The sequence below is a fragment of the Coturnix japonica genome, chromosome 17 (assembly GCF_001577835.2).
Source record: "Coturnix japonica isolate 7356 chromosome 17, Coturnix japonica 2.1, whole genome shotgun sequence".
Taxonomy (NCBI): Eukaryota; Metazoa; Chordata; class Aves; order Galliformes; family Phasianidae; genus Coturnix; species Coturnix japonica.
The window spans coordinates 5,527,676-5,541,884 of NC_029532.1; the positions used below are offsets into that span (position 1 = coordinate 5,527,676).

At 50.7% G+C, this 14,209-nt stretch overlaps 1 protein-coding gene across 3 annotated transcripts; it reads right to left on the reverse strand.

Annotated features, from left to right (window-relative positions):
- Positions 1 to 19: 19 nt before the first annotated feature.
- FAM163B (family with sequence similarity 163 member B) lies at positions 20 to 14,091 on the reverse strand. 3 transcript variants are annotated; one of them, XM_015879331.2, is made up of 4 exons: positions 13,674 to 14,091; positions 4,331 to 4,452; positions 2,126 to 2,241; positions 20 to 2,020 (listed from the first exon to the last, which is right to left on the reverse strand). In XM_015879331.2, the coding sequence occupies exons 3-4, from the start codon at positions 2,216 to 2,218 to the stop codon at positions 1,631 to 1,633; spliced, it is 483 nt and encodes a 160-aa protein (XP_015734817.1). In that variant the 5' UTR covers positions 2,219 to 2,241; positions 4,331 to 4,452; positions 13,674 to 14,091; the 3' UTR covers positions 20 to 1,630. The 3 variants fall into 3 exon arrangements, with proteins under 3 accessions (XP_015734817.1, XP_015734816.1, XP_015734818.1); XM_015879330.2 differs by lacking the exon at positions 4,331 to 4,452 and having other exon boundaries at positions 13,674 to 14,090; XM_015879332.2 differs by lacking the exons at positions 4,331 to 4,452; positions 13,674 to 14,091 and adding an exon at positions 8,693 to 8,736.
- Between the last annotated feature and the right edge of the window lie 118 nt (positions 14,092 to 14,209).

Consider the following 14,209-nt stretch of genomic DNA (forward strand, 5'->3'; position numbering starts at 1 on the left):
GTTGGCCACAAAGCCTGTGTCAAAGTAGTTTATTTATTTTTTTTTTTTTTGCTTATTCTTTTTCTTCTTCAATGATTCCCCAAGTCCTGTACAACAGTTTGACAAGTGAAGGTTAAAGAATATCAATCACTTGCTTATTTTCCAAGCTACACCAGAAGGAACCCCCCCCCACCCCCCAAAATAGAAGAAGAAATAGGAGAAAGCTGGAACAAGATGTTCACGAGAAGGGTGAAGAACTCAAAGGCTGAATGCATTCAAACAAGCTGCTGTGAGTGCTGTACAGCCATGGTCCTGCTGCCTGCAGCGGGTGCTGCAGTCCAATGTGGCCAAACCCAAGCCCCCAATCCCCTACAGAAGCCCCAAACTATCAAAGTACTGGATTGCAGAGGCTGACTTGTGCTTTTCAAGGTTTCCTAGGGGATTAAGAGCTCTTGTGGATGAAGCAACGTCTCCAGATGGGCTGCACACACTGTGTGTATGCTGTGGGCTATGGAACAGCGGCACTTCCTTCTCATTGCATCTCTAAAAACAAAGCCTGACCCCAAGCACAGCACTGAGGCTGTTAGGGTCTATTTGTAGCCATCCCTCCTCTGCAGCAGCAAGCGCTGCCCCAACACAGGCTGATGCTTTTAACCTGAATAATGCCCATCCTGGGGCAAGAGGGTGTTGTGCAAGAGAAATTGTACACAGGAGACAGCAAGGAGGGAGCTCAGTGTTCTGCCACGTCCCTGGCTGGGCAAGAAGAGCTGTGGGTGCTTCTATTTGAAAGAAATAATAATAATGGGAAGTAAATCTTATGGTAATCTTCAGAATTAAAGTAGAAATGTGCATGCAGGGGCGTGTGTGCACACACATGGGTGCACTCTCACTCTGCCAGCACTCAGCTCCCTAGATTAGAAGTAGCATATGGCATCATTTGGAGAGGGGAGGCTCATTATTTGGAGAGGGCAGCTGTGGGTGCGTTCCTCCATCTGGAATCATTCCTCCCTCCTTGCCTTAAGTAACTTGATTGATAACCCAGCTGCAGGTCTGAGCCCACTGCTCCTGCCCCATTGGGACCCAGGGGGAAAACAGCAAATGGGAGGAGAGAGAGGGTGCAGGATGGGGATGGGATGTGCATGGCTGCAACATGGAGCAGTGGCAGAAGGATGGGCAGCAGCAGCCCAGCTTTGCCAGGGGACTGTGCTGGCTGTGTGCATTTGCACAGCAGGGCCAAGGTGCCACATATCCCTACAGCACAGCAGCCTTGCAGCTCAAGCTGCTTAGCAGCCTCCCATCACTTGCTTACCACTCTGCCCACCAGCTGCACGTGGAGGACGGGCATTGACACTGTATAAAAGGATGCACAATATCAAAATCCTCTTTATAAAAGAAAAGAAGAAAAGAAAATGCAATGCAGCACTAGAAAAACCTCATGTCCCGGCTGCCCACCAACCCACCCCCACTTCCCCCCCTTTTAATTCTTGCTAACCTTTATACTGAAGTTTAGCTCACCTCTGCCTATGCAGCAATACATTCAACTCCTTCCTCCCCCCCCCACCCCACCCTCCCTCCTGCTTTTTTGTTTTAATATTATTTCAAAACACTATCGTGGATTTATATATAAGAAGTCCTCCATGCGGTGCCGGGCTCACACGTCGGTGCTGATGCTGCGGCTGCGGGAGAAGGCTTCACGCATGGCCGACAGCCGGTTGGGGTTGAGCGCCTGCAGGTTGCCCACACTCACCGGCAGGTCGAGCTCCTCTTGGCTGACGGTCTGGAAACTGACTCGGTCCCCTCCGTTATGCAGCTCCTCCGGGGGCTCTTGGAGGAAGAAGGTCGGTGGCTCATACTGCCCACAGCCCGGACAGCCGCTTCGGTTTGGAGTTGCCTTCTTGCTGAAGGGTGAGGAGCTGTAGAGGGATGGCCCGTTGGTCAGCACTACGTTGCGGTTGCAGTGGAGCGGAGGGATGTGGGAGTGCACGGCAAAGTCGGGCTCCTCCTCATCCTCCTCGGATTCATCCTTCTTGCAGCAGTAGTACTGGAATGAGATGGGGCTCAGCTGGGATCCCCACGCTCTCACCCCATGCGTGGGTAATGGGGTTGGTTTACCCTATCCCATCCCTCTTGCGTTGCCCTGCCTTACCTGGAGCCTACAGTAGCAGAGGACAGCGATGATACAAAGTAAAATGACAGTTGCTAATATTCCACCTGTGATGACCACAGTCCCGGCTGTCATTCGCCCTCTTCTCCATTAACAGCCTGCAACAGAGAGCACATGGGGTGATGAGGGCTGGGATATGTGATAAGATGGGATTGGACAGGAAGGGTTCAAATGGGATTAGATGACTTGGGAAGGGATGGGATACTCTGCTCCCATTTGCAGAGGGCTCCCACTGTGTTTGCCTGCACTCTACAAGCAGAGAAGTCTGTCCCCCCTCTCCTGCAGGTGATCAGGCTGGATGTCAGTACTGCAAAAGCCATCAGGGGAGCCCCCAACCCCTCCAAATGCCACCTGACAGCTGGAGGAGGATGTAAAAAGCCCAGTGCAATGGGGGAGAACTTTGCTAAGTGTTATTGCAGCCTGCAGGTGGGCTGAGTAATTGAGCCCTGGCAACTGCAGTTTGATGCAGGGAGTGAGCAGCAGCAGTGGGACCCTATGGGAGCTGCACAAATGGTCCTGCAATGAAAACCCCATCCTGGCCAGCAAGTCTGTGCACCACCACGCTGCTCTGCATGCAGGAGGGGGGCCCAGGGAAGTAAAACCTGCATGACGCCAGCATAGAGTTTGGCCATGAGTCTCACAGCCCCATGGCACACACCATGTCCCATGCTGGGGATGGGGACTTGCCCATGGCATGTGCCTGGCTCCTGCTTCACATCAAGTGGGCCATTACAGCCATGCACATTTTTTCTCTGAGCCTATAAATCCATTTTCCTCATGAAAACAACGTGGTATTTTAATTTGGAATAACTGGAGCTGCTAAGTGAGCCTTCAATGAGTGCAGGGACAGGTGCTCCTCGCCCCCACAAAGCAGCAGCATGGGATGAAGCTGCACCATGCAGTGGGCACAGAGCTTCTTGCTTTGCTGTGGCCAAGATGAAATCGAGGCAGCATGGGGGCATGTGGGATGATGCTTCTGAAAGCTGTATTACTGGGAGTAGCATCCTCCCCCTCCTTCCCCCCAAAGCATCCATAGGGGAAACTGCATTCTAGCACAGTCATGGCAAAGGGCTTAGGTCCCCACTCCTCATGCTAAGAAGATGCACAGTGCAAGATAAGCACAAGCCCTGCAGTCCCTATCCCAAAAGCCTGAAATTCCCACCATCCTATGCAGAATAATGCCAAGCTGTTTACCCCAGGGGGGATAATGGGGACAGGCACAGCTGTGTGCACACCCCTCCTTACAGCAGCATCACTCCACAGCCCAAGAACTGCAGGCATCAGTCTGGGACTGAGACAAGTGACATAAATTGACAGAGAGAGCAAACTGTGACCACCTACCCGACAAGTGCTTTAACAAAGCTGGCCTCCAGCTCGTGATATCAGGTTAAACCAAAAAACCAGCTTCCCCAAACCCAAATTACTTCAGCACCTGAGGAAAAGCAACTGGATCTGTCAGGGATTTAACTTGCTTCCAAAGAAAATAAATCTGTGGCATATTTTCAGGTGCTTAATGTCCTGCTAAAGTTGGGTAAGTACTGAATGGATAAAGCAGTATCACATTTTACACTGTTGAGCAGAGCTGTAGGAGCAGGGGAATTTGTGCTGCTGTGTAACGGCTGAGAGCTTCTTGTACGGCCACAGGGTAAGAGCTCTGCCAAATCCTACCCTATCCCTGGGGCAAAAACCCTATGGGGGTTCAGAACAGGGAGACAGGAAATGCCTTCCAAAACTGCAGCAGTGATTTGGAAGCATCAGCTGCTCAGAGAGGGACATAGGGCAGCACCTGGTACTCCAGCCCTGGGACCTTTCCTGCTCCCGTTTACTGTCTCACTATGAATTAAAGGGTTACATGCCCCAGGGGCAAACAAGGGGAGCACACAGCAATTTTCTTTGCATTCCTCCCTTCCAATCCCCAATACACTGTGGTCAGCCATGCATGGCACGACAGCCACTGCTCCGCTCACAACAAGGCCATTTGCATCACACTATTTTTCCTCCTGTAACATACTTGTCTGGTTAAAACCATGTACCTGGAAGCATTAAACTCTCCAGCGTGCAAAGGAGGGAGTGGGGGGGAAAAAAAAACCCATAAGCAGAACAATTCCTGTCTAGACCTCCTTTTTACATTTGTTCCTAATTTCACGCTCCGCAGGCTCCCAGGTTCATATATTCAGTAATAAATACCTTGGTAAAAGGAAGTGCTTTGCAGCTCTGCTGTGGTCTCAGGGAAGGTATGCAAGAACCCCGCAATGAGGAACGCAGGCAGCAGTAGACACATCCACAGCAGTTTGGCTCCTCCCTTGACCCTGGGGAACATGAAGAGCCCTAAAGCTTCAGAAGATACCTGAGCCCCTCAACAAGGCTAAGCTACCTCCCTGCACAGGATGAGCCCTTTAGTACAGGCACAACCCTGCACCACTTGCCTGGTTTTGCCAGGACAATTGAACCTCAGATGGGAGCACTGGTCTCACCAAAGCTCTGCCAACATAAAGACACTGCACCTCACCCACACAGGTAAACCCATTGCCTGTTTTACTGCAGCACGCTCCCTTCATCCCCTCATCCCCTGCTAACTGCTCCTCTGCAGCACACTCAACCCACAGAGCAGCCATTCTCCAGCTCTTCCATGCATGTCCAGCCCTAATGCCAATGCTTCTGATTACACCCCATTTGGAAAGAAAGGGAAAGAGATCAACAAGGGGAAAAAGGGGGAACAAATGGAGCACCCCGCTGCGCCCTGGTGCCAAGGTTCTGCCTGACGGTGAACCCAAGAGAAGAAGCAGCAAACAGCTACTAGCAGCTCAAATATGTTTGGTGGTCAACACAGCCTTATTCCTACATTTCCCCCAGCTCCTGTAATCCTACCCAGTCAATGAATGAGAGCTGGGCTGCTCGGAGCAGCAGGCAGTGTGCCAGCACAAGGCTTTGCACACAGGAAGCCAGTGGACCAGGCAGCTGCCAGCAACACAGGCAGAGAATGTGGCTCCCCAGTTGCAAAGCACCCGGATCACAGGGCTGCACCACTGTTGAATGATCAGGATAATACAGGCATAAAGACTGCATCTATCATGGCCCACAGTATTGTTCCTCATTGCCCCAGGATTGCTCCTCTCCGCTCTGCCCCTTCTCAGTATTATTGCTCACAGAGCAGTGCCAACACTGGGGCAATGGGGACAGTCAAACATCACACTCCTTCTGCCTGCTCTCATTATCATCCTGCACCATTTTATAGCCTGAAGCACTTTGTTAAACATTACGTAGCAGCCCCAAAACCGACAGAGAAGCCACTGTGTTCCTGATGAGCAGAAGACTTTTCCATACGCTGTGGGTATGTATCCCTGCAGGTGATGCATCAGAGCAGAACCCAGCACAGTGTGCCCAAAACATCACATACATTACAGCCACTCTGAGTTTCAGGTTTTTCTACACCAGATATCAGAGATACATTTGCAGCAACCAGGCTATTGTGGGATAGTTTACAATCCCCCACCACCCTAATAAGTGTTATTAGGATTTAAAACAGAGATCAGCTCAGACAGCCTTCTTAATGCTCACTTCAGAACGCCTGCAAAGTGAATCAATCCAGCAAATGCCAGTCCCAGCACAGAGCAAGAGGGAACACGCACACAGCAGTAACGAAGCAATAATGTTGTTTAATACAACCAAATCACATCTAATGTAAAATATTTGCACAGCTCATCAGAGCAGCACTGAGGCTTAGCGAGCACAACTCCAGGCACGGATGTAAGCAACTACAGCTGCTAAGGGACAGGAGGAACACCACCTGGTGCCATTGCAGTGCCCTGGGATCTTATCAAGGTGTTGCTTTGCTCCAAATTAAAGGGAACAGGGGAGGAACTGGCAGCTGCTCCAGCACACCTGGAACAAACAGGGTAACCCACAGCAGAAAGCTTTGCCCTCCTCAATCCCCATCTGTCTCTGCCCAAACAATCCCATTCTGCATAAGCACCAGGAATTATTTCCATACATCCGCTGTCATGCAGAACACTCCTAAGCTGCCTGAACTCCTTCAGAAAGGGGGGAAAAAAGAAAAGACAGGCTGTCTTTCCACCCTGCATCATTTAATCTCCTCTTGAACCACAGCTTAGTCCGCCTGAGATATTAGCATCAGAGCGCAGGTTTTGGTATTAGCAGCTTGAGATAAGCTGCAGTCAGTGCTAAGGGGGAAAATAAGAGAGAGGGTGGGGAAAGCCTTCAGCAAGGAGCTGCTCCTGGCCATCCATTCCAATTTGTACTTCTTTCTGTTCCAGTGTGGACTGCTCCATAGCCATCATAACCTAACACAGAGCAGCTGAAAGGTTACAAAGACCCAAAGGGCAGAAAACTGAGCACCAAAGTTGGAAAAAAGTGGGATTTGTCCTTCTGTAAGTGCTGCCCTGAGAGCACGATGCTGCTGGCAGAGGACAGCACCTGGCTGGGAGCAGGAGCTGTCTTCAGCAGTTCTCACCAAGTGAGTGATGCTGACGCAGAGGACAAGGGCAAAGCTCTGAGGAATTGTGACACTGCAGCCAGGATGGGCCCAGGCAGTGGGAAGGCTGTCACACAGCAGCACATTGCCAGGTCACAGTGGTTCCTTGAGCTGTGGTGAGCTCAGTGTTCCTCCATATCATGGTGCTGGGGGGGGAGATAGAAAACAAAGAGTCCCACCTCACCCAGGACCCTACAGGTGTCAAGGTTCCTCCATCAGGACAGGGAAAGGAAGGACACGCACAGGGTACAATTCCACAAAGCAGCAAATCCGCTCAGCTTTGCATTTCCACAAGGTGAGAGCACAGCTCAGAAGGACAGGAAGGTCTGCTGCAAGAGATATGGGGATGGCTCAATTGAGCCTCATTTACTCAGGACCGATGGGCCCATGGGTTGGGGACAGCACCAAGTGCTATTTCCATGGGGCTCATTTAATGATGCAGGCTGGGAGCTCCAGGGAGCATCCTCTATCCAGCTGCAGGAATGAGCTTTCACCCCATTTAGTGGATTACCCCATATAGGGTCTCTGCTGCATGTCACGGACAGGGGAACTGATCTTGCTGCCTCAGGGAGATGAGCAGCAGCCATGGATGTGCCCACAGGGCTGCTTGAGTGGCAGCACCTGGGATCTCCACAGAGATACACACACCTTTTTGCTTTAAAAACATCAACAAAACCCCACAAAAAAAGGTAGAGAGTTTCCATAGCTACAGCTTTACACAAAGGCTCAGGCTGAACCCATGCAAGGGAAAGCAAGCAGAGTGTTTTTCCCACTCCAGCCCAGCAAGTTAGTATGGTGCATGAATCAATAGGGAAGCAAAGAATGCAACGTGCTTCCTCATGGCTCGTGATCAGGAGTTTCCTTATGGGCAGTAAAATCTCCTTATGTTCTCATTTCTAATAAGGATTTATCTTTGCTGCATCAGGGGGAATTAATACGGACTGTCGTCTGAGAGGGTAATTTCCAGACTGTTGGCATCTTTGCTGAACCGTTGTCAGTAAATTTCCCATTTATTTCCCTCTTCTTACTTCTGCTACAGTTTTTTTTTGCTGAGAGATCAGAGGGAGAAAACCCACCGCAATGAAACAACCCTAATCAAGAAAGATAAAGTAATTCATAGAGCTCAGCTGAAAGCCGTCACTGGGCAAAGAAAGGAGAAGGGAAAACCTTCACACAAAGTGCTCTACTTAAAAGCACGTGGGCTTAGCAGAGCTGCTGAGATCAAATGTTTGAAATATCGACTGTTCCCAGGGATGGCATCTTTCAGAAATCAAAAGACATGCGATGTATCTTTTTGCCTGGCATCAGCACTGAGACGATGCAAGCGCTGCCTTTGAAATGACTCCTTGATCCAGAGAGGCCCTGAAGAGCAATGCAGTGATGCTCCCCATGCACACCCAGAGCCAAAGCAGCACTGCTGCCATCAGGCTGAGCTGGGGATGGCTGTTCCCAGGCCCAAGGAAGGGGATGGGTGTCCATCAGAGAAGCATCCAAGCCTCTGTAAATATCTGTCTTTGAGCAAAACAGAAGATCTGGGTTCAGCATTTCAGCATATAAATGTTTACCCATTTCTGAGCCTCAAAGCTCCAACACTTCGCAGCCAATAGCGCTGCCACAACCCAGCAGTATTTATGGGTTTTATTTGCTTTCAGTCAAGTGATGATGGCACTATAACAGGTCATCCAGATAGGTGGCAGTGCCCCATCCCTACAGACACCCAAGGTCAGGAGATCTAAGCAACTGGTGGAGCTGTGGGTGTCCCTGATCATGGCAGGGAGTGGGACCAGACAGCCATGAAGGGTCCTTTCCAGCTCAAATGATTCCATGATCCCAGATGATAGCTCAGCTGCCCTCTATCTACTCATAAAGGTACCCAGAGAGCAAGTGAGATCAGTGCTTGGTTTCTCAGAATCTGGTATCAAAACCTCGCATTTTCTATAAGCGCAATGCTGTAATGTGATGGAAGGAGGGTAGTAAAGTCTGTGGCTGCAGAAAATAAGAACAAACCCAAACACGGAAAACACAGACACAAAAACTAATGAAGACAATTTGCTTACCTTTGGAAGGCCTCAGGTAGGCAGGGATCTCCAGGAAGATACCTTCACCACCACTGCCAACCCTTAAATGAGGTCTAGGAAGGGGCGGATCCTGGCTCCAGGCCTTCTGGTCACTCAGTGCATTGAATACACCTGAGCTTCCCTGGGTTGGCCCTGCCTTCCCACCAGGTGCTCAATCACTGCTTCAAGCCCTGACTTAGCATTTCTGCTATACTACCCTATCCTGTTTTATTTCAGCATAGAACAAAAACAAAAGTCTGATGCCAGAAACTCAAGGGAAAAGAAATGCCACCGAGAAAATCCCACTTTCTATGGGCTGAATCCCACGAGCCACTGTGAGAATCGGGAATAACTCTTGGGCTGTCAGCAATGCTAAACTGTTGCAAATCAGTCCTCCAGGGACAATGAAGTGAATAACAGCAAAATCACAACCCAACCACGGGTTGCCTAATGGCAAGCCCCAATCAACGCTCATAATCCTCCTGCTCCCACCTCCACTCCCACACAGGCAGCATGGTTATTTTCCCCCAGATCCCACTGCTAATCTTCCCAGAGCTGAGCTACCCGGCAGGCAACGCCAATCAGGAGGAGAGAGATCCTTTTCCTTCCACATGAAAGCCTTCCAAATGGCATTCCTGCCAATTCCTGCTTGCAGGCACTGTGCAGCCCTAGAGGCCATGCATCTCCTGAGCTTCTCCAGCACCCAGGGCATCAAAATCCCTGCTCAAAGACGAGTTTCCAGCAGCATCAATACAGAAGTTATTTTCCCCTGAGGGAGCCTGGCTTGCATTTCCACTAAAGGCACCATATCTTGCTATGTAGCACATATATACTTTGTTAACTAAAGGGCAGCGATATGCGCTCTATTGTACCGTGAGTGATTTCTACAACTGAAGGTGCAGCAGAATCAAATCGCAGCAACTATTTATATCAAAGCAGAGTCTCTACTGACTGTCGATCAACCTAAATGCTGAAGGGCTGGCTGGGTTTTCCCTAAGACAGCCCAGTCTTCTCCGTATAACCCATAATATCCCCAGCGCTGGTGGAGCAGTGTGGCTGCCGCTAGAGGGATGTGAACAGAGCTCGAGCATCTGCACCTTGGGCAGCATCTGCTGGGGGTGAGGGGTGATGGAAAAGCAGGGATAACCACTGCAGGGTCACTGTGGGACCACAGGCAGCCTGGGATGAAGAATTCCCTGCACACAACAGCTTGCAGTCTGGCCAGAAAGGCTGACAACAGAAACAGAAAAAACAAGAGTTAGTGGTTTGCCAGAGTTTGGGCAGGAAAACTCACAACAGAGCTTGAAATGAATCCAAATCTACTCCAAGAGCAAAAGGATGTGGATGCAAAGTGCAGGGCAAAGCCAATGCAGTGTGGGCTCAAAGGGTGATGCACACTCGGTGCTCAGAGCAGCTCAACACATCAGCTCAGTGCATGTACTATTTCCTAAGGAAAAGCAACCTGAGTTGGGACAAGATCTGGGGCACAGTGATGGCTGAACCCACCACAGGCTACGGGGATCTCCTATGCATCCTATGGCATTTCATCTCACTGCAGGTGTTTGCTTTCATTAAAGCTTTAACCTCAGACTGAACCTCTTGGTGGGTAAAGGAACAAAGTGGTGCTGGCCGATGCCAGCTCTGCAAGTGCAGGAGGAATGGGCAGTGCTACCCAATCACTTTGATCCATTACAGTCCTGCTGAGACTCTCACATTGCCAAAGAACAAGGGTCTGCTCTGCCCAGGGAAATATAAAATGACAAAAGACTTTTCCCCCCACCTTGCTCCCATCCAGCACAGAGTGAGGAAATCTCAGCCATGCGGAGCACCCACCGCTTGCAGTTCACACAATAATGAGCTTATGGGCTTCTGCAGCTCAGGCCCTGTGATGAGCTTGTGCTCAGGGTAGAGCCACCGTGTGGCCTTAAGCCATTCCTAAAGCTGGTGGTGCAGAGGCTGCATCCCAGCTGATGGGGATATTATCACTTTCATCCCCTGCAGAGTGCCCCCAGGGCAAGGTAAGGAGCCAACAGCCAGGCACACACTGCTGAGCCTTGATCCAACAGCACTGAAGTAAACAGACACAAATGCATGTATTTTCTGTTTGGATCACGTCCCCAGGACAGGCTAAGACTTTCTTTTGGGTTTCTGCTAACTTTCTCCTGACAGGTCCCTTAGAAAAAGGCAATTATCACCGTGCCATTAAGGCTTTCCCCATTGCATGGTCGGATAACTCGCCCGGAGTCTCTCAATATAACCTTTAAACAATAGATCCTGTCTTGTTCACTGAGCGTCTCCAAAAGTCAACAGTAATGCATCCAGATGCCACCCGTGTCTACTGTGGGCCTGACTATTTTTGGCAACTCACCACGGGCAGATTGCAAAGATAATGTCACAGAGAGAATGTGACAAGTCTCCATCTCTGTGATAAAAGCACAGCGCTGTGCCCCAGGGTGGTGGGATGCAGCCCGGCTCCTTCCCTGAGCAGTGCTGGGCAGGTACTGTCAGCTCATGCTCTGCAAATGGGGATAGTGCATGTGTTCCTGCCCAACACAGCTTGGTGAGCTCATAGACTGCTTGGATTCTGTGCTGGCACTGCTAAGCCCTGAAGTTCTCCTCTAACAGAAAAGGAGCTGGGAGCCAGGAGCGGGTCCGAGCAGCCCATCCCCAGCAGTGGCTTTGTCACCGCTCCTCAGCAGTGGCCTTCCCACGGATGGATGACTTCTCCAATGAGCATCATCAGCTGAAAACACATCGCCTGTCTTCTGCAGAGCCAGCCCTTGTGACTTCAGCCTGATTCAGCCCCGTTCCCTGTCCCCACACCATGTCTGACACAGGCACATTGCGACCCGCACCATCCAGGTCCTCCCCTGTCGCTCTGAGCTGCCCTACATGGGTCACGACCCTTGTTAAGTTGTCTGAGGATGATTCAAAATGCTGTCATGACTTTTCATCTTTCTCCAACCTTTGTAGCTGACCTCTGCTCGGGGCTGCTCCTGCGGGCATCGCAGGGCTTGGAGGACGCTGATGTCTCTTGTTTGGTTTGACCCCAACTGTGATCCCGATGGGGTTGGAAGGTCTGGGCAGGGTCAGAGTCCATCACCCTACATATTTATAGTCCCTCTGCCAAACTTCTATGTTGGAACATGATTTATTTTCTTTATCAAGAGGTGAACAAATCCTGCCAACTGCAATAAATCAGATCACAAGGAGAGGAGACAGACAACGACGCGGGGAAAAGTATAAATTAGAATGGAATGAGTGGCAAGCTCAAGCCAACACCTGCCCCCCCCCCCCTTCTCCACTCCTCTCCTGCTCTTTCTCAGTGCTGTCACATCAGGAGCACTGCCAGCTACAAACACCTCTTGGCTGGCCGTGCCCCCAGCTATGGGGTGATAAATCAGCATCAGTCACTAAGGGGGGATTTTGCTGAAGTTCTTTATCTCTTGGGAGCGCCAGTGCTGTTTCCTAAGACTCCTTGTCACTGTTCTGCACAGGAACACTGACATGCAGAGGAAGGAGGTTACAGCTTTAATTACAGCTGCACGGTCTTTAAGGTGTTTGAAATCTCTTTTCACCGACTGACAGCCACAGTGCATCTCACAGCTAATTCCAGATGAGAAGAGAAACAGCCATAAAAGGCTGCCAACAGCATCCTGTTACTCACACACCACCACAACAGGGCCAGCAACTAAAGGCAGCTGTGGGGACAAGTCGTGCTGTGAGTTTATGCACAATTTACATAAACTCACTTCCCTTAACTGCATTATAATTTAGCTGCTTACTCAGTGAGGACATCAGATGCAATGACTGAAACCCCAGTCATACCCATACAGATGCTCCAGTGAGGTCATCCAGGAGCACTGTCTGCACTCTAAGCATTGGGATGTCAGCCAGGCTTCCTAAACTGACAGCCATCCATCATGGAAGAGCACGATTTTACCACTGAGGCTTTATGCTGATTTCATTGCTCATTTTTTAGGCTGGAAGACAATCTGTTGAACCTCAGAGCGCAGTCTTCTCTTACCTTTAATTTATTCTGTCAGAAAACTGTCTACCTTAATGAGTGCGAACACACCCCCACTACCTTCCAAGTTTGGTGATCTGTTATGTCAAATATAAATAATCCTGTCTGAAACCGCTCAATAGGGGGAAATGAAAAGCCATCTTCCCTCGGGGGATTTCTCTCCCCCACAGCCCCCCCATCCTGCAGAACAAACACCGTCCATGTGCTTCCACGAGCTCAGCCCCAGCCAGATGCTGTATTAACCAGATAGTGCTCAAAAGCAGCACATCATCCTGCTGTCACCTTCCTTGCATTCAACCCTGGATCTCTCTCCATCCCCACTGCTCTGGGGCTGTTCTGCTCTCTGACCCAGACAGCAAGGGGGGTTCCTATGTCCTTTGGAGGCAGAACAGCAGATAGGAAGGACCCTGGTGCTGGGAGAGTGCCCTGAGAGAGGCCAGCTTTGTCCCCAGAACACACATGCAACATGAGCAAGCTGTCACTAGAGTGGACAAGGACACGACCTGAGCATCCAGGTGGAGGAAAGCATTCCACCCCAGCCCCGAGAGATGCTGTCACATCCTCCTTTGTAGATACAGCTTTAGAACTAAAGATGCTGTAGGAACCAGCAGCACCAAGATTGGAGCATCCTGTTTATCATCCTGAGCTAAAGCAGAGGCTGGACCGGTCTCCCCGACACAAGCTACCAGGGAGCAGATGCTGTGCAATTCTCCATGTCCATCTCCCCCCTCCAAACCCCTCACCAGCCCCAGTCTGCAGACGGAGCTTGTCCTCTGCTCTCCCTTTGCAGGCATTCCCCCAGGACAACCCCAGCGCTCCAGGATGCACCAGGAGGGGGTGGGGGAGAGAGAAATAAGCAGGGAGAAAGCGCTGCTAAGGGTCCCCCCGGTGCAAAGAACGAGGCTGTGAGAACGAGCGCAGCGCCGGTGCTCTCCCCTTTTCCTCCCCTCTTACCTTCAAGCGGGGGAATGGTGCCGGATCTCTCAGGTGAGGATCGCGTCGACTCCTGAAGTCTCCGGCTCGGAGCGCATCAATGCGGGAATAAAATAAATAAATAAATAAATAAAATTAAAAATTTTAAAAAATAAAAAAAAAAAAAAAAGGAGAAGAGTAGAAATAAATGAATGAAAATAATTAATAAATTAAATTAATAATAATAATAACAGTGATTTGAAGGGAAAGGGGGGGGAGGAGAGGAATAAATAAAGTGAAAGATAAACAAGAGCTCAGGCCGACGTCAGCTCAGAGAGCCGAGCCGGCAGCGGGCATCATCTCTCGGCACATGGCCGGTGCCGGCAGCAGCCGCGGCGGTGCGGGGGAGCCGCTCCCTCCCCGCCCCGAGCCCCGGCGCCAACGGGGCCGCCAATGAGGGCGGTGCGGAGCAGCTCGGCCCCCCCTTCCCCCCCTCCGCTTCCCCGCTTCTCACCCCCCCGCATCCTTTCCTAAAGCCCCGCACCGGGGATGCACGGGCAGCGGAGCGTGAAAGCGGT